General features: G+C 43.2%; 2 protein-coding genes across 2 annotated transcripts in view; one reads left to right on the top strand and one right to left on the bottom strand.

Moving 5' to 3' along the window:
- Window positions 1-20,025, top strand: part of LOC135573012 (N-acetylglucosamine-6-sulfatase-like) — a 38,076-nt gene extending 18,051 nt beyond the window's left edge. Inside the window, exon 4 of the mRNA XM_065022066.1 lies at window positions 19,870-20,025. Coding sequence (XP_064878138.1) covers window positions 19,870-20,025 — 156 coding nt within the window. The remainder of the gene's footprint in view (window positions 1-19,869) is intronic.
- The window catches only part of rergla (RERG/RAS-like a), a 342,144-nt gene that overhangs the window by 2,850 nt on the left and 319,219 nt on the right, over window positions 1-20,075 (bottom strand). The window lies entirely within an intron of this gene.

Here is a 20,075-nt window from a genome sequence, read left to right as displayed (position 1 = left end):
CACCTGTAAACTAACCTGTAGAGTCAGAGGCTTAGCTCTCACTACACCTGTAAACTAACCTGTGGAGTCACAGGCTTAGCTCTCACTACACCTGTAAACTAACCTGTGGAGTCACAGGCTTAGCTCTCACTACACCTGTAAACTAACCTGTGGAGTCACAGGCTTAGCTTTCACTACACCTGTAAACTAACCTGTGGAGTCACAGGCTTAGCTTTCACTACACCTGTAAACTAACCTGTGGAGTCACAGGCTTAGCTTTCACTACACCTGTAAACTAACCTGTGGAGTCAGAGGCTTAGCTCTCACTACACCTGTAAACTAATCTGTGGAGTCAGAGGCTTAGCTTTCACTACACCTGTAAACTAACCTGCGGAGTCAGAGGCTTAGCTTTCACTACACCTGTAAACTAACCTGCAGAGTCAGAGGCTTAGCATTCACTACACCTGTAAACTAACCCGCAGAGTAAACTAACCTGTAAACTAACCTGCAGAGTAAACTAACCTGCAGAGTAAACTAACCCGCAGAGTAAACTAACCCGCAGAGCAAACTAACCCGCAGAGCAAACTAACCTGTAGAGTAAATTAACCTGTAAACTAACCCGTAGAGTAAACTAACCTGTAGAGTAAACTAACCTGCAGAGTAAACTAACCTGCAGAGTAAACTAAACTAACCCGCAGAGTAAACTAACCCGCAGAGTAAACTAACCTGCAGAGTAAACTAACCTGCAGAGAAAACTAACCTGCAGAGTAAACTAACCCGCAGAGCAAACTAACCTGCAGAGTAAACTAACCTGTAGAGTAAACTAACCTGAAACCTGTAGAGTAAACTAACCTGTAGAGTAAACTAACCTGTAAACTAACCTGCAGAGTAAACTAACCCGCAGAGTAAACTAACCCGCAGAGCAAACTAACCCGCAGAGTAAACTAACCTGTAGAGTAAACTAACCTGTAGAGTAAACTAACCTGTAAACTAACCTGCAGAGTAAACTAACCCGCAGAGTAAACTAACCTGCAGAGTAAACTAACCTGCAGAGTAAACTAACCTGCAGAGTAAACTAACCCGCAGAGTAAACTAACCCGCAGAGCAAACTAACCCGCAGAGCAAACTAACCCGCAGAGTAAACTAACCTGTAGAGTAAACTAACCTGTAAACTAACCTGCAGAGTAAACTAACCTGCAGAGTAAACTAACCCGCAGAGCAAACTAACCTGCAGAATAAACTAACCTGTAGAGTAAACTAACCTGTAGAGTAAACTAACCTGTAAACTAACCTGCAGAGTAAACTAACCCGCAGAGTAAACTAACCCGCAGAGCAAACTAACCTGCAGAGTAAACTAACCTGCAGAGTAAACTAACCTGCAGAGTAAACTAACCCGCAGAGTAAACTAACCTGCAGAGTAAACTAACCCGCAGAGTAAACTAACCCGTAGAGTAAACTAACCCGTAGAGTAAACTAACCTGTAAACTAACCCGTAAACTAACCTGTAAACTAACCCGTAAAGTAAACTAACCCGTAGAGTAAACTAACCTGTAAACTAACCCGTAGAGTAAACTAACCTGTAAACTAACCCGCAGAGTAAACTAACCTGTAAACTAACCCGTAGAGTAAACTAACCTGTAGAGTAAACTAACCTGTAAACTACCCCGTAGAGTAAACTAACCCGTAGAGTAAACTAACCCGTAGAGTAAACTAACCCGCAGAGTAAACTAACCTGTAAACTAACCCGTAAACTAACCCGTAGAGTAAACTAACCTGTAAACTAACCCGTAGAGTAAACTAACCTGTAAACTAACCCGCAGAGTAAACTAACCTGTAAACTAACCCGTAGAGTAAACTAACCTGTAGAGTAAACTAACCTGTAAACTACCCCGTAGAGTAAACTAACCCGTAGAGTAAACTAACCTGTAAACTAACCCGTAGAGTAAACTAACCTGTAGAGTAAACTAACCTGTAAACTACCCCGTAGAGTAAACTAACCCGTAGAGTAAACTAACCTGTAGAGTAAACTAACCTGTAAACTAACCTGCAGAGTAAACTAACCCGCAGAGTAAACTAACCTGCAGAGTAAACTAACCTGCATAGTAAACTAACCTGCAGAGTCAGAGGCTTAGCATTCACTACACCTGTAAACTAACCTGTGGAGTCAGAGGCTTAGCTTTCACTACACCTGTAAACTAACCTGTGGAGTCAGAGGCTTAGATTTCACTACACCTGTAAACTAACCTGTGGAGTCAGAGGCTTAGCTTTCACTACACCTGTAAACTACACCTGTAAACTAACCCGCAGAGTAAACTAACCTGTAAACTAACCTGCAGAGTAAACTAACCTGCAGAGTAAACTAACCCGCAGAGTAAACTAACCCGCAGAGCAAACTAACCCGCAGAGCAAACTAACCTGTAGAGTAAATTAACCTGTAAACTAACCTGCAGAGTAAACTAACCTGTAAACTAACCTGTAGAGTAAACTAACCCGTAGAGTAAACTAACCTGTAGAGTAAACTAACCTGCAGAGTAAACTAACCTGCAGAGTAAACTAAACTAACCCGCAGAGTAAACTAACCCGCAGAGTAAACTAACCCGCATAGTAAACTAACCTGCAGAGTAAACTAACCTGCAGAGAAAACTAACCTGCAGAGTAAACTAACCCGCAGAGCAAACTAACCTGCAGAGTAAACTAACCTGTAGAGTAAACTAACCTGAAACCTGTAGAGTAAACTAACCTGTAGAGTAAACTAACCTGTAAACTAACCCGCAGAGTAAACTAACCCGCAGAGTAAACTAACCCGCAGAGCAAACTAACCCGCAGAGCAAACTAACCCGCAGAGCAAACTAACCCGCAGAGCAAACTAACCCGCAGAGTAAACTAACCCGTAGAGTAAACTAACCCGCAGAGTAAACTAACCCGCAGAGTAAACTAACCTGCAGAGTAAACTAACCTGCAGAGTAAACTAACCCGCAGAGCAAACTAACCCGCAGAGCAAACTAACCCGCAGAGTAAACTAACCTGTAGAGTAAACTAACCTGTAGAGTAAACTAACCTGTAAACTAACCTGCAGAGTAAACTAACCCGCAGAGTAAACTAACCCGCAGAGTAAACTAACCCGCAGAGTAAACTAACCCGCAGAGCAAACTAACCTGCAGAGTAAACTAACCTGTAGAGTAAACTAACCTGTAGAGTAAACTAACCCGCAGAGTAAACTAACCCGCAGAGCAAACTAACCCGCAGAGTAAACTAACCCGCAGAGTAAACTAACCCGCAGAGTAAACTAACCCGCAGAGTAAACTAACCCGCAGAGCAAACTAACCCGCAGAGCAAACTAACCCGCAGAGCAAACTAACCTGCAGAGTAAACTAACCTGTAGAGTAAACTAACCCGCAGAGTAAACTAACCCGCAGAGTAAACTAACCCGCAGAGCAAACTAACCCGCAGAGTAAACTAACCCGCAGAGTAAACTAACCCGCAGAGTAAACTAACCCGCAGAGTAAACTAACCCGTAGAGTAAACTAACCCGTAGAGTAAACTAACCTGTAGAGTAAACTAACCTGTAAACTAACCCGTAGAGTAAACTAACCCGTAGAGTAAACTAACCTGTAAACTAACCCGTAAACTAACCTGTAAACTAACCCGTAGAGTAAACTAACCCGTAGAGTAAACTAACCTGTAAACTAACCCGTAGAGTAAACTAACCCGTAGAGTAAACTAACCTGTAGAGTAAACTAACCTGTAAACTAACCTGCAGAGTAAACTAACCCGCAGAGTAAACTAACCCGCAGAGTAAACTAACCCGCAGAGCAAACTAACCTGCAGAGTAAACTAACCTGTAGAGTAAACTAACCTGTAGAGTAAACTAACCCGCAGAGTAAACTAACCCGCAGAGTAAACTAACCCGCAGAGCAAACTAACCCGCAGAGTAAACTAACCCGCAGAGTAAACTAACCCGCAGAGTAAACTAACCCGCAGAGTAAACTAACCCGCAGAGCAAACTAACCCGCAGAGCAAACTAACCTGCAGAGTAAACTAACCTGTAGAGTAAACTAACCCGCAGAGTAAACTAACCCGCAGAGTAAACTAACCCGCAGAGCAAACTAACCCGCAGAGTAAACTAACCCGCAGAGTAAACTAACCCGCAGAGTAAACTAACCCGCAGAGTAAACTAACCCGTAGAGTAAACTAACCCGTAGAGTAAACTAACCTGTAGAGTAAACTAACCTGTAAACTAACCCGTAAACTAACCTGTAAACTAACCCGTAGAGTAAACTAACCCGTAGAGTAAACTAACCTGTAAACTAACCCGTAGAGTAAACTAACCCGTAGAGTAAACTAACCCGTAGAGTAAACTAACCCGTAGAGTAAACTAACCTGTAGAGTAAACTAACCTGTAAACTACCCCGTAGAGTAAACTAACCCGTAGAGTAAACTAACCTGTAGAGTAAACTAACCTGTAAACTAACCCGTAGAGTAAACTAACCCGTAGAGTAAACTAACCCGCAGAGTAAACTAACCCGCAGAGTAAACTAACCTGTAAACTAACCCGCAGAGTAAACTAACCCGCAGAGCAAACTAACCTGTAAACTAACCTGCAGAGTAAACTAACCCGCAGAGTAAACTAACCCGCAGAGTAAACTAACCCGCAGAGTAAACTAACCCGCAGAGTAAACTAACCTGCAGAGTAAACTAACCTGCAGAGTAAACTAACCCGCAGAGTAAACTAACCCGTAGAGTAAACTAACCTGTAGAGTAAAAACCTGTAAACTAACCAGAGTAAACTAACCCGCAGAGTAACTAACCCGCAGAGCAAACTAACCCGTAGAGTAAACTAACCTGCAGAGTAAACTAACCCGCAGAGTAAACTAACCCGCAGAGTAAACTAACCCGCAGAGTAAACTAACCCGCAGAGTAAACTAACCTGTAGAGTAAACTAACCTGTAAACTAACCCGTAGAGTAAACTAACCTGCAGAGTAAACTAACCCGTAGAGTAAACTAACCTGCAGAGTAAACTAACCTGTAGAGTAAACTAACCTGCAGAGTAAACTAACCTGTAGAGTAAACTAACCTGTAGAGTAAACTAACCCGTAGAGTAAACTAACCCGCAGAGTAAACTAACCCGCAGAGTAAACTAACCCGCAGAGTAAACTAACCTGCAGAGTAAACTAACCTGCAGAGTAAACTAACCCGCAGAGTAAACTAACCCATAACCCAGTAGAGTAAACTAACCTGTAGAGTAAACTAACCTGTAAACTAACCTGCAGAGTAAACTAACCCGCAGAGTAAACTAACCCGCAGAGCAAACTAACCCCAGAGTAAACTAACCTGCAGAGTAAACTAACCCGCAGAGTAAACTAACCCGCAGAGTAAACTAACCTGCAGAGTAAACTAACCCGCAGAGTAAACTAACCTGTAGAGTAAACTAACCTGTAAACTAACCCGTAGAGTAAACTAACCTGCAGAGTAAACTAACCCGTAGAGTAAACTAACCTGCAGAGTAAACTAACCTGTAGAGTAAACTAACCTGCAGAGTAAACTAACCTGTAGAGTAAACTAACCTGTAGAGTAAACTAACCCGTAGAGTAAAATAACCCGTAGAGTAAACTAACCTGTAAACTAACCCGTAGAGTAAACTAACCTGTAGAGTAAACTAACCTGTAAACTAACCTGCAGAGTAAACTAACCCGCAGAGTAAACTAACCCGCAGAGCAAACTAACCCGTAGAGTAAACTAACCTGTAGAGTAAACTAACCTGTAAACTAACCTGCAGAGTAAACTAATCCGCAGAATAAACTAACCCGCAGAGTAAAATAACCTGTAGAGTAAACTAATCTGCAGAGTAAACTAACCCGCAGAGTAAACTAACCCGTAGAGCAAACTAACCCGCAGAGCAAACTAATACGCAGATTAAACTAACGCGCAGAGTAAACTAACCTGCAGAGTAAACTAACCTGTAGAGTAAACTAACCTGTAACCTGTAGAGTAAACTAACCTGTAGAGTAAACTAACCTGTAAACTAACCTGTAGAGTAAACTAACGCGCAGAGTAAACTAACCTGCAGAGTAAACTAACGCGCAGAGTAAACTAACCTGCAGAGTAAACTAACCCGTAGAGTAAACTAACCTGTAGAGTAAACTAACCTGTAAACTACCCCGTAGAGTAAACTAACCCGTAGAGTAAACTAACCTGTAGAGTAAACTAACCTGTAAACTAACCCGTAGAGTAAACTAACCCGTAGAGTAAACTAACCTGTAAACTAACCCGTAGAGTAAACTAACCGGTAGAGTAAACTAACCTGTAAACTAACCCGTAAACTAACCTGTAAACTAACCCGTAGAGTAAACTAACCCGTAGAGTAAACTAACCTGTAAACTAACCCATAGAGTAAACTAACCCGTAGAGTAAACTAACCCGTAGAGTAAACTAACCTGTAGAGTAAACTAACCTGTAAACTACCCCGTAGAGTAAACTAACCCGTAGAGTAAACTAACCTGTAGAGTAAACTAACCTGTAAACTAACCCGTAGAGTAAACTAACCCGTAGAGTAAACTAACCCGCAGAGTAAACTAACCCGCAGAGTAAACTAACCTGTAAACTAACCCGCAGAGTAAACTAACCCGCAGAGCAAACTAACCTGTAAACTAACCTGCAGAGTAAACTAACCCGCAGAGTAAACTAACCCGCAGAGCAAACTAACCCGTAGAGTAAACTAACCTGCAGAGTAAACTAACCTGCAGAGTAAACTAACCCGCAGAGTAAACTAACCCGTAGAGTAAACTAACCTGTAGAGTAAACTAACCCGTAGAGTAAACTAACCCGTAGAGTAAACTAACCTGTAAACTAACCCGTAAACTAACCTGTAAACTAACCCGTAGAGTAAACTAACCCGTAGAGTAAACTAACCTGTAAACTAACCCGTAGAGTAAACTAACCCGTAGAGTAAACTAACCTGTAGAGTAAACTAACCTGTAAACTAACCTGCAGAGTAAACTAACCCGCAGAGTAAACTAACCCGCAGAGTAAACTAACCCGCAGAGCAAACTAACCTGCAGAGTAAACTAACCTGTAGAGTAAACTAACCTGTAGAGTAAACTAACCCGCAGAGTAAACTAACCCGCAGAGTAAACTAACCCGCAGAGCAAACTAACCCGCAGAGTAAACTAACCCGCAGAGTAAACTAACCCGCAGAGTAAACTAACCCGCAGAGTAAACTAACCCGCAGAGTAAACTAACCCGCAGAGCAAACTAACCCGCAGAGCAAACTAACCTGCAGAGTAAACTAACCTGTAGAGTAAACTAACCCGCAGAGTAAACTAACCCGCAGAGTAAACTAACCCGCAGAGCAAACTAACCCGCAGAGTAAACTAACCCGCAGAGTAAACTAACCCGCAGAGTAAACTAACCCGTAGAGTAAACTAACCCGTAGAGTAAACTAACCTGTAGAGTAAACTAACCTGTAAACTAACCCGTAAACTAACCTGTAAACTAACCCGTAGAATAAACTAACCCGTAGAGTAAACTAACCTGTAAACTAACCCGTAGAGTAAACTAACCCGTAGAGTAAACTAACCCGTAGAGTAAACTAACCTGTAGAGTAAACTAACCTGTAAACTACCCCGTAGAGTAAACTAACCCGTAGAGTAAACTAACCTGTAAACTAACCCGTAGAGTAAACTAACCCGTAGAGTAAACTAACCCGCAGAGTAAACTAACCCGTAGAGTAAACTAACCCGCAGAGTAAACTAACCCGCAGAGTAAACTAACCTGTAAACTAACCCGCAGAGTAAACTAACCCGCAGAGCAAACTAACCTGTAAACTAACCTGCAGAGTAAACTAACCCGCAGAGTAAACTAACCCGCAGAGCAAACTAACCTGCAGAGTAAACTAACCTGCAGAGTAAACTAACCCGCAGAGTAAACTAACCTGTAGAGTAAACTAACCTGTAGAGTAAACTAACCTGTAAACTAACCTGCAGAGTAAACTAACCTGCAGAGTAAACTAACCCGCAGAGTAAACTAACCCGTAGAGTAAACTAACCCGCAGAGTAAACTAACCCGCAGAGTAAACTAACCCGCAGAGTAAACTAACCCGCAGAGTAAACTAACCCGCAGCCCAACTAACCTGTAAACTAACCTGCAGAGTAAACTAACCCGCAGAGTAAACTAACCGTAGAGTAAACTAACCTGTAGAGTAAACTAACCTGTAAACTAACCTGCAGAGTAAACTAACCCGCAGAGTAAACTAACCCGCAGAGCAAACTAACCCGTAGAGTAAACTAACCTGCAGAGTAAACTAACCCGCAGAGTAAACTAACCCGCAGAGTAAACTAACCCGCAGAGTAAACTAACCCGCAGAGTAAACTAACCTGTAGAGTAAACTAACCTGTAAACTAACCCGTAGAGTAAACTAACCTGCAGAGTAAACTAACCCGTAGAGTAAACTAACCTGCAGAGTAAACTAACCTGTAGAGTAAACTAACCTGCAGAGTAAACTAACCTGTAGAGTAAACTAACCTGTAGAGTAAACTAACCCGTAGAGTAAACTAACCCGTAGAGTAAACTAACCCGCAGAGTAAACTAACCCGCAGAGTAAACTAACCCGCAGAGTAAACTAACCTGCAGAGTAAACTAACCTGCAGAGTAAACTAACCCGCAGAGTAAACTAACCCGTAGAGTAAACTAACCTGTAGAGTAAACTAACCTGTAAACTAACCTGCAGAGTAAACTAACCCGCAGAGTAAACTAACCCGCAGAGCAAACTAACCCGTAGAGTAAACTAACCTGCAGAGTAAACTAACCCGCAGAGTAAACTAACCCGCAGAGTAAACTAACCCGCAGAGTAAACTAACCCGCAGAGTAAACTAACCTGTAGAGTAAACTAACCTGTAAACTAACCCGTAGAGTAAACTAACCTGCAGAGTAAACTAACCCGTAGAGTAAACTAACCTGCAGAGTAAACTAACCTGTAGAGTAAACTAACCTGCAGAGTAAACTAACCTGTAGAGTAAACTAACCTGTAGAGTAAACTAACCCGTAGAGTAAAATAACCCGTAGAGTAAACTAACCTGTAAACTAACCCGTAGAGTAAACTAACCTGTAGAGTAAACTAACCTGTAAACTAACCTGCAGAGTAAACTAACCCGCAGAGTAAACTAACCCGCAGAGCAAACTAACCCGCAGAGCAAACTAACCCGTAGAGTAAACTAACCCGCAGAGTAAACTAACCTGTAGAGTAAACTAACCTGCAGAGTAAACTAACCCGTAGAGTAAACTAACCTGTAAACTAACCCGTAGAGTAAACTAACCCGTAGAGTAAACTAACCTGTAGAGTAAACTAACCTGTAGAGTAAACTAACCTGTAAACTAACCTGCAGAGTAAACTAACCTGTAGATTAAACTAACCTGTAGAGTAAACTAACCTGTAAACTAACCTGCAGAGTAAACTAATCCGCAGAATAAACTAACCCGCAGAGTAAAATAACCTGTAGAGTAAACTAATCTGCAGAGTAAACTAACCCGCAGAGTAAACTAATACGCAGATTAAACTAACGAGCAGAGTAAACTAACCTGCAGAGTAAACTAACCTGTAGAGTAAACTAACCTGTAACCTGTAGAGTAAACTAACCTGTAGAGTAAACTAACCTGTAAACTAACCTGTAGAGTAAACTAACGCGCAGAGTAAACTAACCTGCAGAGTAAACTAACGCGCAGAGTAAACTAACCTGCAGAGTAAACTAACCCGTAGAGTAAACTAACCTGTAGAGTAAACTAACCTGTAAACTACCCCGTAGAGTAAACTAACCCGTAGAGTAAACTAACCTGTAGAGTAAACTAACCTGTAAACTAACCCGTAGAGTAAACTAACCCGTAGAGTAAACTAACCTGTAAACTAACCCGTAGAGTAAACTAACCCGTAGAGTAAACTAACCTGTAAACTAACCCGTAAACTAACCTGTAAACTAACCCGTAGAGTAAACTAACCTGTAAACTAACCCGTAGAGTAAACTAACCCGTAGAGTAAACTAACCCGTAGAGTAAACTAACCTGTAGAGTAAACTAACCTGTAAACTACCCCGTAGAGTAAACTAACCCGTAGAGTAAACTAACCTGTAGAGTAAACTAACCTGTAAACTAACCCGTAGAGTAAACTAACCCGTAGAGTAAACTAACCCGCAGAGTAAACTAACCCGCAGAGTAAACTAACCCGCAGAGTAAACTAACCCGCAGAGCAAACTAACCTGTAAACTAACCTGCAGAGTAAACTAACCCGCAGAGTAAACTAACCCGCAGAGCAAACTAACCCGTAGAGTAAACTAACCTGCAGAGTAAACTAACCTGCAGAGTAAACTAACCCGCAGAGTAAACTAACCCGTAGAGTAAACTAACCTGTAGAGTAAACTAACCTGTAGAGTAAACTAACCTGTAGAGTAAACTACTGTAGAGTAAACTAACCTGTAGAGTAAACTAACCCGTAGAGTAAACTAACCCGCAGAGTAAACGAACCTGTAGAGTAAACGAACCTGCAGAGTAAACTAACCTGCAGAGTAAACTAACCCGCAGAGTAAACTAACCCGTAGAGTAAACTAACCCGCAGAGTAAACTAACCCGCAGAGTAAATAACCCGCAGAGTAAACTAACCCGCAGAGTAAACTAACCTGCAGAGTAAACTAACCTGCAGAGTAAACTAACCCGCAGAGTAAACTAACCCGTAGAGTAAACTAACCTGTAGAGTAAACTAACCTGTAAACTAACCTGCAGAGTAAACTAACCCGCAGAGTAAACTAACCCGCAGAGCAAACTAACCCGTAGAGTAAACTAACCTGCAGAGTAAACTAACCCGCCGAGTAAACTAACCCGCAGAGTAAACTAACCCGCAGAGTAAACTAACCCGCAGAGTAAACTAACCTGTAGAGTAAACTAACCTGTAAACTAACCCGTAGAGTAAACTAACCTGCAGAGTAAACTAACCCGTAGAGTAAACTAACCTGCAGAGTAAACTAACCTGTAGAGTAAACTAACCTGCAGAGTAAACTAACCTGTAGAGTAAAATAACCTGTAGAGTAAACTAACCCGTAGAGTAAACTAACCCGTAGAGTAAACTAACCTGTAAACTAACCCGTAGAGTAAACTAACCTGTAGAGTAAACTAACCTGTAAACTAACCTGCAGAGTAAACTAACCCGCAGAGTAAACTAACCCGCAGAGCAAACTAACCCGTAGAGTAAACTAACCCGCAGAGTAAACTAACCTGTAGAGTAAACTAACCTGCAGAGTAAACTAACCTGTAGAGTAAACTAACCTGTAAACTAACCCGTAGAGTAAACTAACCCGTAGAGTAAACTAACCTGTAGAGTAAACTAACCTGTAAACTAACCTGCAGAGTAAACTAACCTGTAGATTAAACTAACCTGTAGAGTAAACTAACCTGTAAACTAACCTGCAGAGTAAACTAATCCGCAGAGTAAACTAACCCGCAGAGTAAACTAACCTGTAGAGTAAACTAATCTGCAGAGTAAACTAACCCGCAGAGTAAACTAACCCGTAGAGCAAACTAACCCGCAGAGCAAACTAATACGCAGATTAAACTAACGCGCAGAGTAAACTAACCTGCAGAGTAAACTAACCTGTAGAGTAAACTAACCTGTAACCTGTAGAGTAAACTAACCTGTAGAGTAAACTAACCTGTAAACTAACCTGTAGAGTAAACTAACGCGCAGAGTAAACTAACCTGCAGAGTAAACTAACGCGCAGAGTAAACTAACCTGCAGAGTAAACTAACCTGTAGAGTAAACTAACCTGTAGAGTAAACTAATCGGCAGAGTAAACTAACCTGTAGAGTAAACTAACCCGCAGAGTAAACTAACCTGCAGAGTAAACTAACCTGCAGAGTAAACTAACCTGTAGAGTAAACTAACCCGTAGAGCAAACTAATACGCAGATTAAACTAACACGCAGAGTAAACTAACCTGCAGAGTAAACTAACCTGCAGAGTAAACTAACCTGTAGAGTAAACTAACCTGTAGAGTAAACTAACCTGTAGAGTAAACTAACCCGCAGAGTAAACTAACCTGCAGAGTAAACTAACCCGTAGAGTAAACTAACCTGCAGAGTAAACTAACCCGTAGAGTAAACTAACCTGCAGAGTAAACTAACCTGCAGAGTAAACTAACCTGCAGAGTAAACTAACCTGCAGAGTAAACTAACCTGCAGAGTAAACTAACCTGCAGAGTAAAGTAACCTGCAGAGTAAACTAACCTGCAGAGTAAACTAACCTGCAGAGTAAACTAACCTGCAGAGTAAAGTAACCTGCAGAGTAAACTAACCTGCAGAGTAAACTAACCCGCAGAGTAAACTAACCTGCAGAGTAAACTAACCTGCAGAGTAAACTAACCTGTAGAGTAAACTAACCTGCAGAGTAAACTAACCCGTAGAGTAAACTAACCTGCAGAGTAAACTAACCCGCAGAGTAAACTAACCTGTAGAGTAAACTAACCCGTAGAGTAAACTAACCCGCAGAGTAAACTAACCCGCAGAGTAAACTAACCCGCAGAGTAAACTAACCTGTAGAGTAAACTAACCTGTAGAGTAAACTACCCTGCAGAGTAAACTAACCCGTAGAGTAAACTAACCTGTAGAGTAAACTAACCCGTAGAGTAAACTAACCTGTAGAGTAAACTAACCCGTAGAGTAAACTAACCCGTAGAGTAAACTAACCTGCAGAGTAAACTAACCCGTAGAGTAAACTAACCTGTAGAGTAAACTAACCCGTAGAGTAAACTAACCTGCAGAGTAAACTAACCTGTAGAGTAAACTAACCCGTAGAGTAAACTAACCTGTAGAGTAAACTAACCCGTAGAGTAAACTAACCTGCAGAGTAAACTAACCCGTAGAGTAAACTAACCTGCAGAGTAAACTAACCTGTAGAGTAAACTAACCCGTAGAGTAAACTAACCTGCAGAGTAAACTAACCCGTAGAGTAAACTAACCCGTAGAGTAAGACGCTTAGCGGTATTTTGTTTAATCTCTCCATATACTTTTCTAGCTTTGATCTGGACAAATTGATGCACCACAGGCATAAAGTGATATTTTCGGCCCATGAATTTTTTCAAAAAAAGTACAAATAAAAATGTCAAAATGTTTATTTTCATTAGTTTATCATACCAATGATCGCTCCTGAGGTACTGCATCTCAGTTCATCACTACAGTACCTGGTTCGAATCCAGGGCTGAATCACATCCGGACGTGATTGGGAGTCCCACAGGGCGGTTCACAATTGGCCCAGCGTCGTCCGGGTTTTGGTCTTGGGGTCCACCGTCATTGTAAATAAGAATTTGTTCTTAACTGGCATTGCCTTGTTAAATAATACTACCGTTATAAAAAATGCCATTGAATTGTAACCACTGATAAATGAACATACATCCATCATTTAAAAACAATTTAATAACGAATGTAACAAACTGGACTATATTTAGTAACTTAATTTGAATAGATTGTGTTTGGTTCTGAATACAGTAGCAAACGTTGAGACACACCTCCTCATTCAAGGGTTGACAGAATGACAAGAGCGTGCAAAGCTGTCATCAAGACCACAAGAAAGTGGCTACTTTGAAAAAAAAATCTGAAATATAAAATATATTTTGATTCGTTTAACACTGTTTTGGTTACGACAAAATGATTCCACATATGTTATTTCATAGTTTTGATGTCTTCACTTATTTTACAATGTAGAAAATAGGTTTTAAAAAACAAAGAAAAACCCTTGAATGAGTAGATGTGTCCAAACGTTTGCCTGGTACTGTGCTTGGTAGATTCTGTGTACTGTTTCTAACTGCCTTTACCCGACAGACTTACCACACAACAACTCTGGTTCCTCATCTTCAGAAGCATCAGCGGTCACCAGATGGTGTCTGGTTTCCTTAGACCTATTTTCCCAGACTGACAGACTTACCACACAACAACTCTGGTTCCTCATCTTCAGAAGCATCAGCGGTCACCAGATGGTGTCTGGTTTCCTTAGACCTATTTTCCCAGACTGACAGACTTACCACACAACAACTCTGGTTCCTCATCTTCAGAAGCATCAGCGGTCACCAGATGGTGTCTGGTTTCCTTAGACCTATTTTCCCAGACTGACAGACTTACCACACAACAACTCTGGTTCCTCATCTTCAGAAGCATCAGCAGTCACCAGATGGTGTCTGGTTTCCTTAGACCTATTTTCCCAGACTGACAGACTTACCACACAACAACTCTGGTTCCTCATCTTCAGAAGCATCAGCGGTCACCAGATGGTGTCTGGTTTCCTTAGACCTATTTTCCCAGACTGACAGACTTACCACACAACAACTCTGGTTCCTCATCTTCAGAAGCATCAGCGGTCACCAGATGGTGTCTGGTTTCCTTAGACCTATTTTCCCAGACTGACAGACTTATTACCACACAACAACTCCGGTTCCTCATCTTCAGAAGCATCAGCGGTCACCAGATGGTGTCTGGTTTCCTTAGACCTATTTTCCCCAGACTGACAGACTTACCACACAACAACTCTGGTTCCTCATCTTCAGAAGCATCAGCGGTCACCAGATGGTGTCTGGTTTCCTTAGACCTATTTTTCCCAGACTGACCACACAACAACTCTGGTTCCTCATCTTCAGAAGCATCAGCGGTCACCAGATGGTGTCTGGTTTCCTTAGACCTATTTTCCCAGACTGACAGACTTACCACACAACAACTCTGGTTCCTCATCTTCAGAAGCATCAGCGGTCACCAGATGGTGTCTGGTTTCCTTAGACCTATTTTCCCAGACTGACAGACTTACCACACAACAACTCTGGTTCCTCATCTTCAGAAGCATCAGCGGTCACCAGATGGTGTCTGGTTTCCTTAGACCTATTTTCCCAGACTGACAGACTTACCACACAACAACTCTGGTTCCTCATCTTCAGAAGCATCAGCGGTCACCAGATGGTGTCTGGTTTCCTTAGACCTATTTTCCCAGACTGACAGACTTACCACACAACAACTCTGGTTCCTCATCTTCAGAAGCATCAGCGGTCACCAGATGGTGTCTGGTTTCCTTAGACCTATTTTCCCAGACTGACAGACTTACCACACAACAACTCTGGTTCCTCATCTTCAGAAGCATCAGCGGTCACCAGATGGTGTCTGGTTTCCTTAGACCTATTTTCCCAGACTGACAGACTTACCACACAACAACTCTGGTTCCTCATCTTCAGAAGCATCAGCGGTCACCAGATGGTGTCTGGTTTCCTTAGACCTATTTTCCCAGACTGACAGACTTACCACACAACAACTCTGGTTCCTCATCTTCAGAAGCATCAGCGGTCACCAGATGGTGTCTGGTTTCCTTAGACCTATTTTCCCAGACTGACAGACTTACCACACAACAACTCTGGTTCCTCATCTTCAGAAGCATCAGCAGTCACCAGATGGTGTCTGGTTTCCTTAGACCTATTTTCCCAGACTGACAGACTTACCACACAACAACTCTGGTTCCTCATCTTCAGAAGCATCAGCGGTCACCAGATGGTGTCTGGTTTCCTTAGACCTATTTTCCCAGACTGACAGACTTACCACACAACAACTCTGGTTCCTCATCTTCAGAAGCATCAGCGGTCACCAGATGGTGTCTGGTTTCCTTAGACCTATTTTCCCAGACTGACAGACTTACCACACAACAACTCTGGTTCCTCATCTTCAGAAGCATCAGCGGTCACCAGATGGTGTCTGGTTTCCTTAGACCTATTTTCCCAGACTGACAGACTTACCACACAACAACTCTGGTTCCTCATCTTCAGAAGCATCAGCGGTCACCAGATGGTGTCTGGTTTCCTTAGACCTATTTTCCCAGACTGACAGACTTACCACACAACAACTCTGGTTCCTCATCTTCAGAAGCATCAGCGGTCACCAGATGGTGTCTGGTTTCCTTAGACCTATTTTCCCCAGACTGACAGACTTACCACACAACAACTCTGGTTCCTCATCTTCAGAAGCATCAGCGGTCACCAGATGGTGTCTGGTTTCCTTAGACCTATTTTCCCAGACTGACAGACTTACCACACAACAACTCTGGTTCCTCATCTTCAGAAGCATCAGCGGTCACCAGATGGTGTCTGGTTTCCTTAGACCTATTTTCCCAGACTGACAGACTTACCACACAACAACTCTGGTTCCTCATCTTCAAAGCATCAGCGGTCACCAGATGGTGTCTGGCCTTAGACCTATTTTCCCAGACTGACAGACTTACCACACAACAACTCTGGTTCCTCATCTTCAGAAGCATCAGCGGTCACCAGATGGTGTCTGGTTTCCTTAGACCTATTTTCCCCAGACTGACAGACTTACCACACAACAACTCTGGTTCCTCATCTTCAGAAGCATCAGCGGTCACCAGATGGTGTCTGGTTTCCTTAGACCTATTTTCCCAGACTGACAGACTTACCACACAACAACTCTGGTTCCTCATCTTCAGAAGCATCAGCGGTCACCAGATGGTGTCTGGTTTCCTTAGACCTATTTTCCCAGACTGACAGACTTACCACACAACAACTCTGGTTCCTCATCTTCAGAAGCATCAGCGGTCACCAGATGGTGTCTGGTTTCCCTTAGACCTATTTTCCCAGACTGACAGACTTACCACACAACAACTCTGGTTCCTCATCTTCAGAAGCATCAGCGGTCACCAGATGGTGTCTGGTTTCCTTAGACCTATTTTCCCAGACTTTATACATTAGGGATTTGTTGACGTGGCGTCAATTTTTTTAAAATTCTAGATTATTATTCTACATTTTCTCCTGAAAAAAATTCCATTTTAATATTTTTGACAGATGGAAATATGTAAAAAAGGTTTCATTCACAATCTGTTATGTATAAATCCAGTCGTGGAACGAAATTAAATAGCCTAAATATTTCTGACTTTAAACCCCGTGTCCAGAATAATATATTCGAGTGATATGCAAAGATAGGCAAATTTTTATAAATGAAATATCACCTCATTTGCATATCTCAAAATACTGGCCAATTAAATTATAGAAAAAGTGTTATATTTGTGTCCACGGTCCGGTAAAAAGTTGATTGTGATTAAGGGTGTGGTGCCTGGCCCTTCCATAGAGCAAAAGGAAGAACTACCCACTGTGCTAGCCCTGGCCAGTAACCCTCAGAGAGACTGATATAGTTGATTGTGATGTGATTAAGGGTGTGGTGCCTGGCCCTTCCATAGAGCAAAAGGAAGAACTACCCACTGTGCTAGCCCTGGCCAGTAACCCTCAGAGAGACTGATATAGTTGATTGTGATGTGATTAAGGGTGTGGTGCCTGGCCCTTCCATAGAGCAAAAGGAAGAACTACCCACTGTGCTAGCCCTGGCCAGTAACCCTCAGAGAGACTGATATAGTTGATTGTGATGTGATTAAGGGTGTGGTGCCTGGCCCTTCCATAGAGCAAAAGGAAGAACTACCCACTGTGCTAGCCCTGGCCAGTAACCCTCAGAGAGACTGATATAGTTGATTGTGATGTGATTAAGGGTGTGGTGCCTGGCCCTTCCATAGAGCAAAAGGAAGAACTACCCACTGTGCTAGCCCTGGCCAGTAACCCTCAGAGAGACTGATATAGTTGATTGTGATGTGATTAAGGGTGTGGTGCCTGGCCCTTCCATAGAGCAAAAGGAAGAACTACCCACTGTGCTAGCCCTGGCCAGTAACCCTCAGAGAGACTGATATAGTTGATTGTGATGTGATTAAGGGTGTGGAGCCTGACCCTTCCATAGAGCAAAAGGAAGAACTACCCACTGTGCTAGCCCTGGCCAGTAACCCTCAGAGAGACTGATATAGTTGATTGTGATGTGATTAAGGGTGTGGTGCCTGGCCCTTCCATAGAGCAAAAGGAAGAACTACCCACTGTGCTAGCCCTGGCCAGTAACCCTCAGAGAGACTGATATAGTTGATTGTGATGTGATTAAGGGTGTGGAGCCTGGACTTCCCTTCCATAGAGCAAAAGGAAGAACTACCCACTGTGCTAGCCCTGGCCAGTAACCCTCAGAGAGACTGATATAGTTGATTGTGATGTGATTAAGGGTGTGGTGCCTGGACTTCCATAGAGCAAAAGGAAGAACTACCCACTGTGCTAGCCCTGGCCAGTAACCCTCAGAGAGACTGATATAGTTGATTGTGATGTGATTAAGGGTGTGGTGCCTGGACTTCCATAGAGCAAAAGGAAGAACTACCCACTGTGCTAGCCCTGGCCAGTAACCCTCAGAGAGACTGATATAGTTGATTGTGATGTGATTAAGGGTGTGGTGCCTGGCCCTTCCATAGAGCAAAAGGAAGAACTACCCACTGTGCTAGCCCTGGCCAGTAACCCTCAGAGAGACTGATATAGTTGATTGTGATGTGATTAAGGGTGTGGTGCCTGGCCCTTCCATAGAGCAAAAGGAAGAACTACCCACTGTGCTAGCCCTGGCCAGTAACCCTCAGAGAGACTGATATAGTTGATTGTGATGTGATTAAGGGTGTGGAGCCTGACCCTTCCATAGAGCAAAAGGAAGAACTACCCACTGTGCTAGCCCTGGCCAGTAACCCTCAGAGAGACTGATATAGTTGATTGTGATGTGATTAAGGGGTGTGGTGCCTGACCCTTCCATAGCCCTTCCATAGAGCAAAAGGAAGAACTACCCACTGTGCTAGCCCTGGCCAGTAACCCTCAGAGAGACTGATATAGTTGATTGTGATGTGATTAAGGGTGTGGTGCCTGGCCCTTCCATAGAGCAAAAGGAAGAACTACCCACTGTGCTAGCCCTGGCCAGTAACCTCAGAGAGACTGATATAGTTGATTGTGATGTGATTAAGGGTGTGGAGCCTGGCCCTTCCATAGAGCAAAAGGAAGAACTACCCACTGTGCTAGCCCTGGCCAGTAACCCTCAGAGAGACTGATATAGTTGATTGTGATGTGATTAAGGGTGTGGAGCCTGGCCCTTCCATAGAGCAAAAGGAAGAACTACCCACTGTGCTAGCCCTGGCCAGTAACCCTCAGAGAGACTGATATAGTTGATTGTGATGTGATTAAGGGTGTGGTGCCTGGCCCTTCCATAGAGCAAAAGGAAGAACTACCCACTGTGCTAGCCCTGCCAGTAACCCTCAGAGAGACTGATATAGTTGATTGTGATGTGATTAAGGGTGTGGAGCCTGGCCCTTCCATAGAGCAAAAGGAAGAACTACCCACTGTGCTAGCCCTGACCAGTAACCCTCAGAGAGACTGATATAGTTGATTGTGATGTGATTAAGGGTGTGGAGCCTGGCCCTTCCATAGAGCAAAAGGAAGAACTACCCACTGTGCTAGCCCTGGCCAGTAACCCTCAGAGAGACTGATATAGTTGATTGTGATGTGATTAAGGGTGTGGTGCCTGACCCTTCCATAGAGCAAAAGGAAGAACTACCCACTGTGCTAGCCCTGGCCAGTAACCCTCAGAGAGACTGATATAGTTGATTGTGATGTGATTAAGGGTGTGGTGCCTGGCCCTTCCATAGAGCAAAAGGAAGAACTACCCACTGTGCTAGCCCTGGCCAGTAACCCTCAGAGAGACTGATAAAGTTGATTGTGATGTGATTAAGGGTGTGGTGCCTGGACTTCCATACTTCCATAGAGCAAAAGGAAGAACTACCCACTGTGCTAGCCCTGGCCAGTAACCCTCAGAGAGACTGATATAGTTGATTGTGATGTGATTAAGGGTGTGGTGCCTGGCCCTTCCATAGAGCAAAAGGAAGAACTACCCACTGTGCTAGCCCTGGCCAGTAACCCTCAGAGAGACTGATATAGTTGATTGTGATGTGATTAAGGATGTGGTGCCTGGACTTCCATACTTCCATAGAGCAAAAGGAAGAACTACCCACCAGATCAACGAGGAAGTGTGACGTACTCCGATTTGATCTGCGAATCAGAAGCGTACGTCTCGGGGTCTGGCAGGAAGCTGCGTATCAACAAAACGGAGGTGAGGGACGCACCCAAAACCTATGTAGGACACTGATTTAGACCAGAGCCCCATGGGTCCTAGGAAGTAGTGTACAGGTAACAGCT

This window comes from Oncorhynchus nerka, linkage group LG8 (assembly GCF_034236695.1).
Source record: "Oncorhynchus nerka isolate Pitt River linkage group LG8, Oner_Uvic_2.0, whole genome shotgun sequence".
In the NCBI taxonomy this organism is placed as follows: domain Eukaryota; kingdom Metazoa; phylum Chordata; class Actinopteri; order Salmoniformes; family Salmonidae; genus Oncorhynchus; species Oncorhynchus nerka.
The sequence above is the reverse complement of the archived record's forward strand: the minus strand, read 5'-3'. Positions and strand labels throughout refer to the sequence as shown.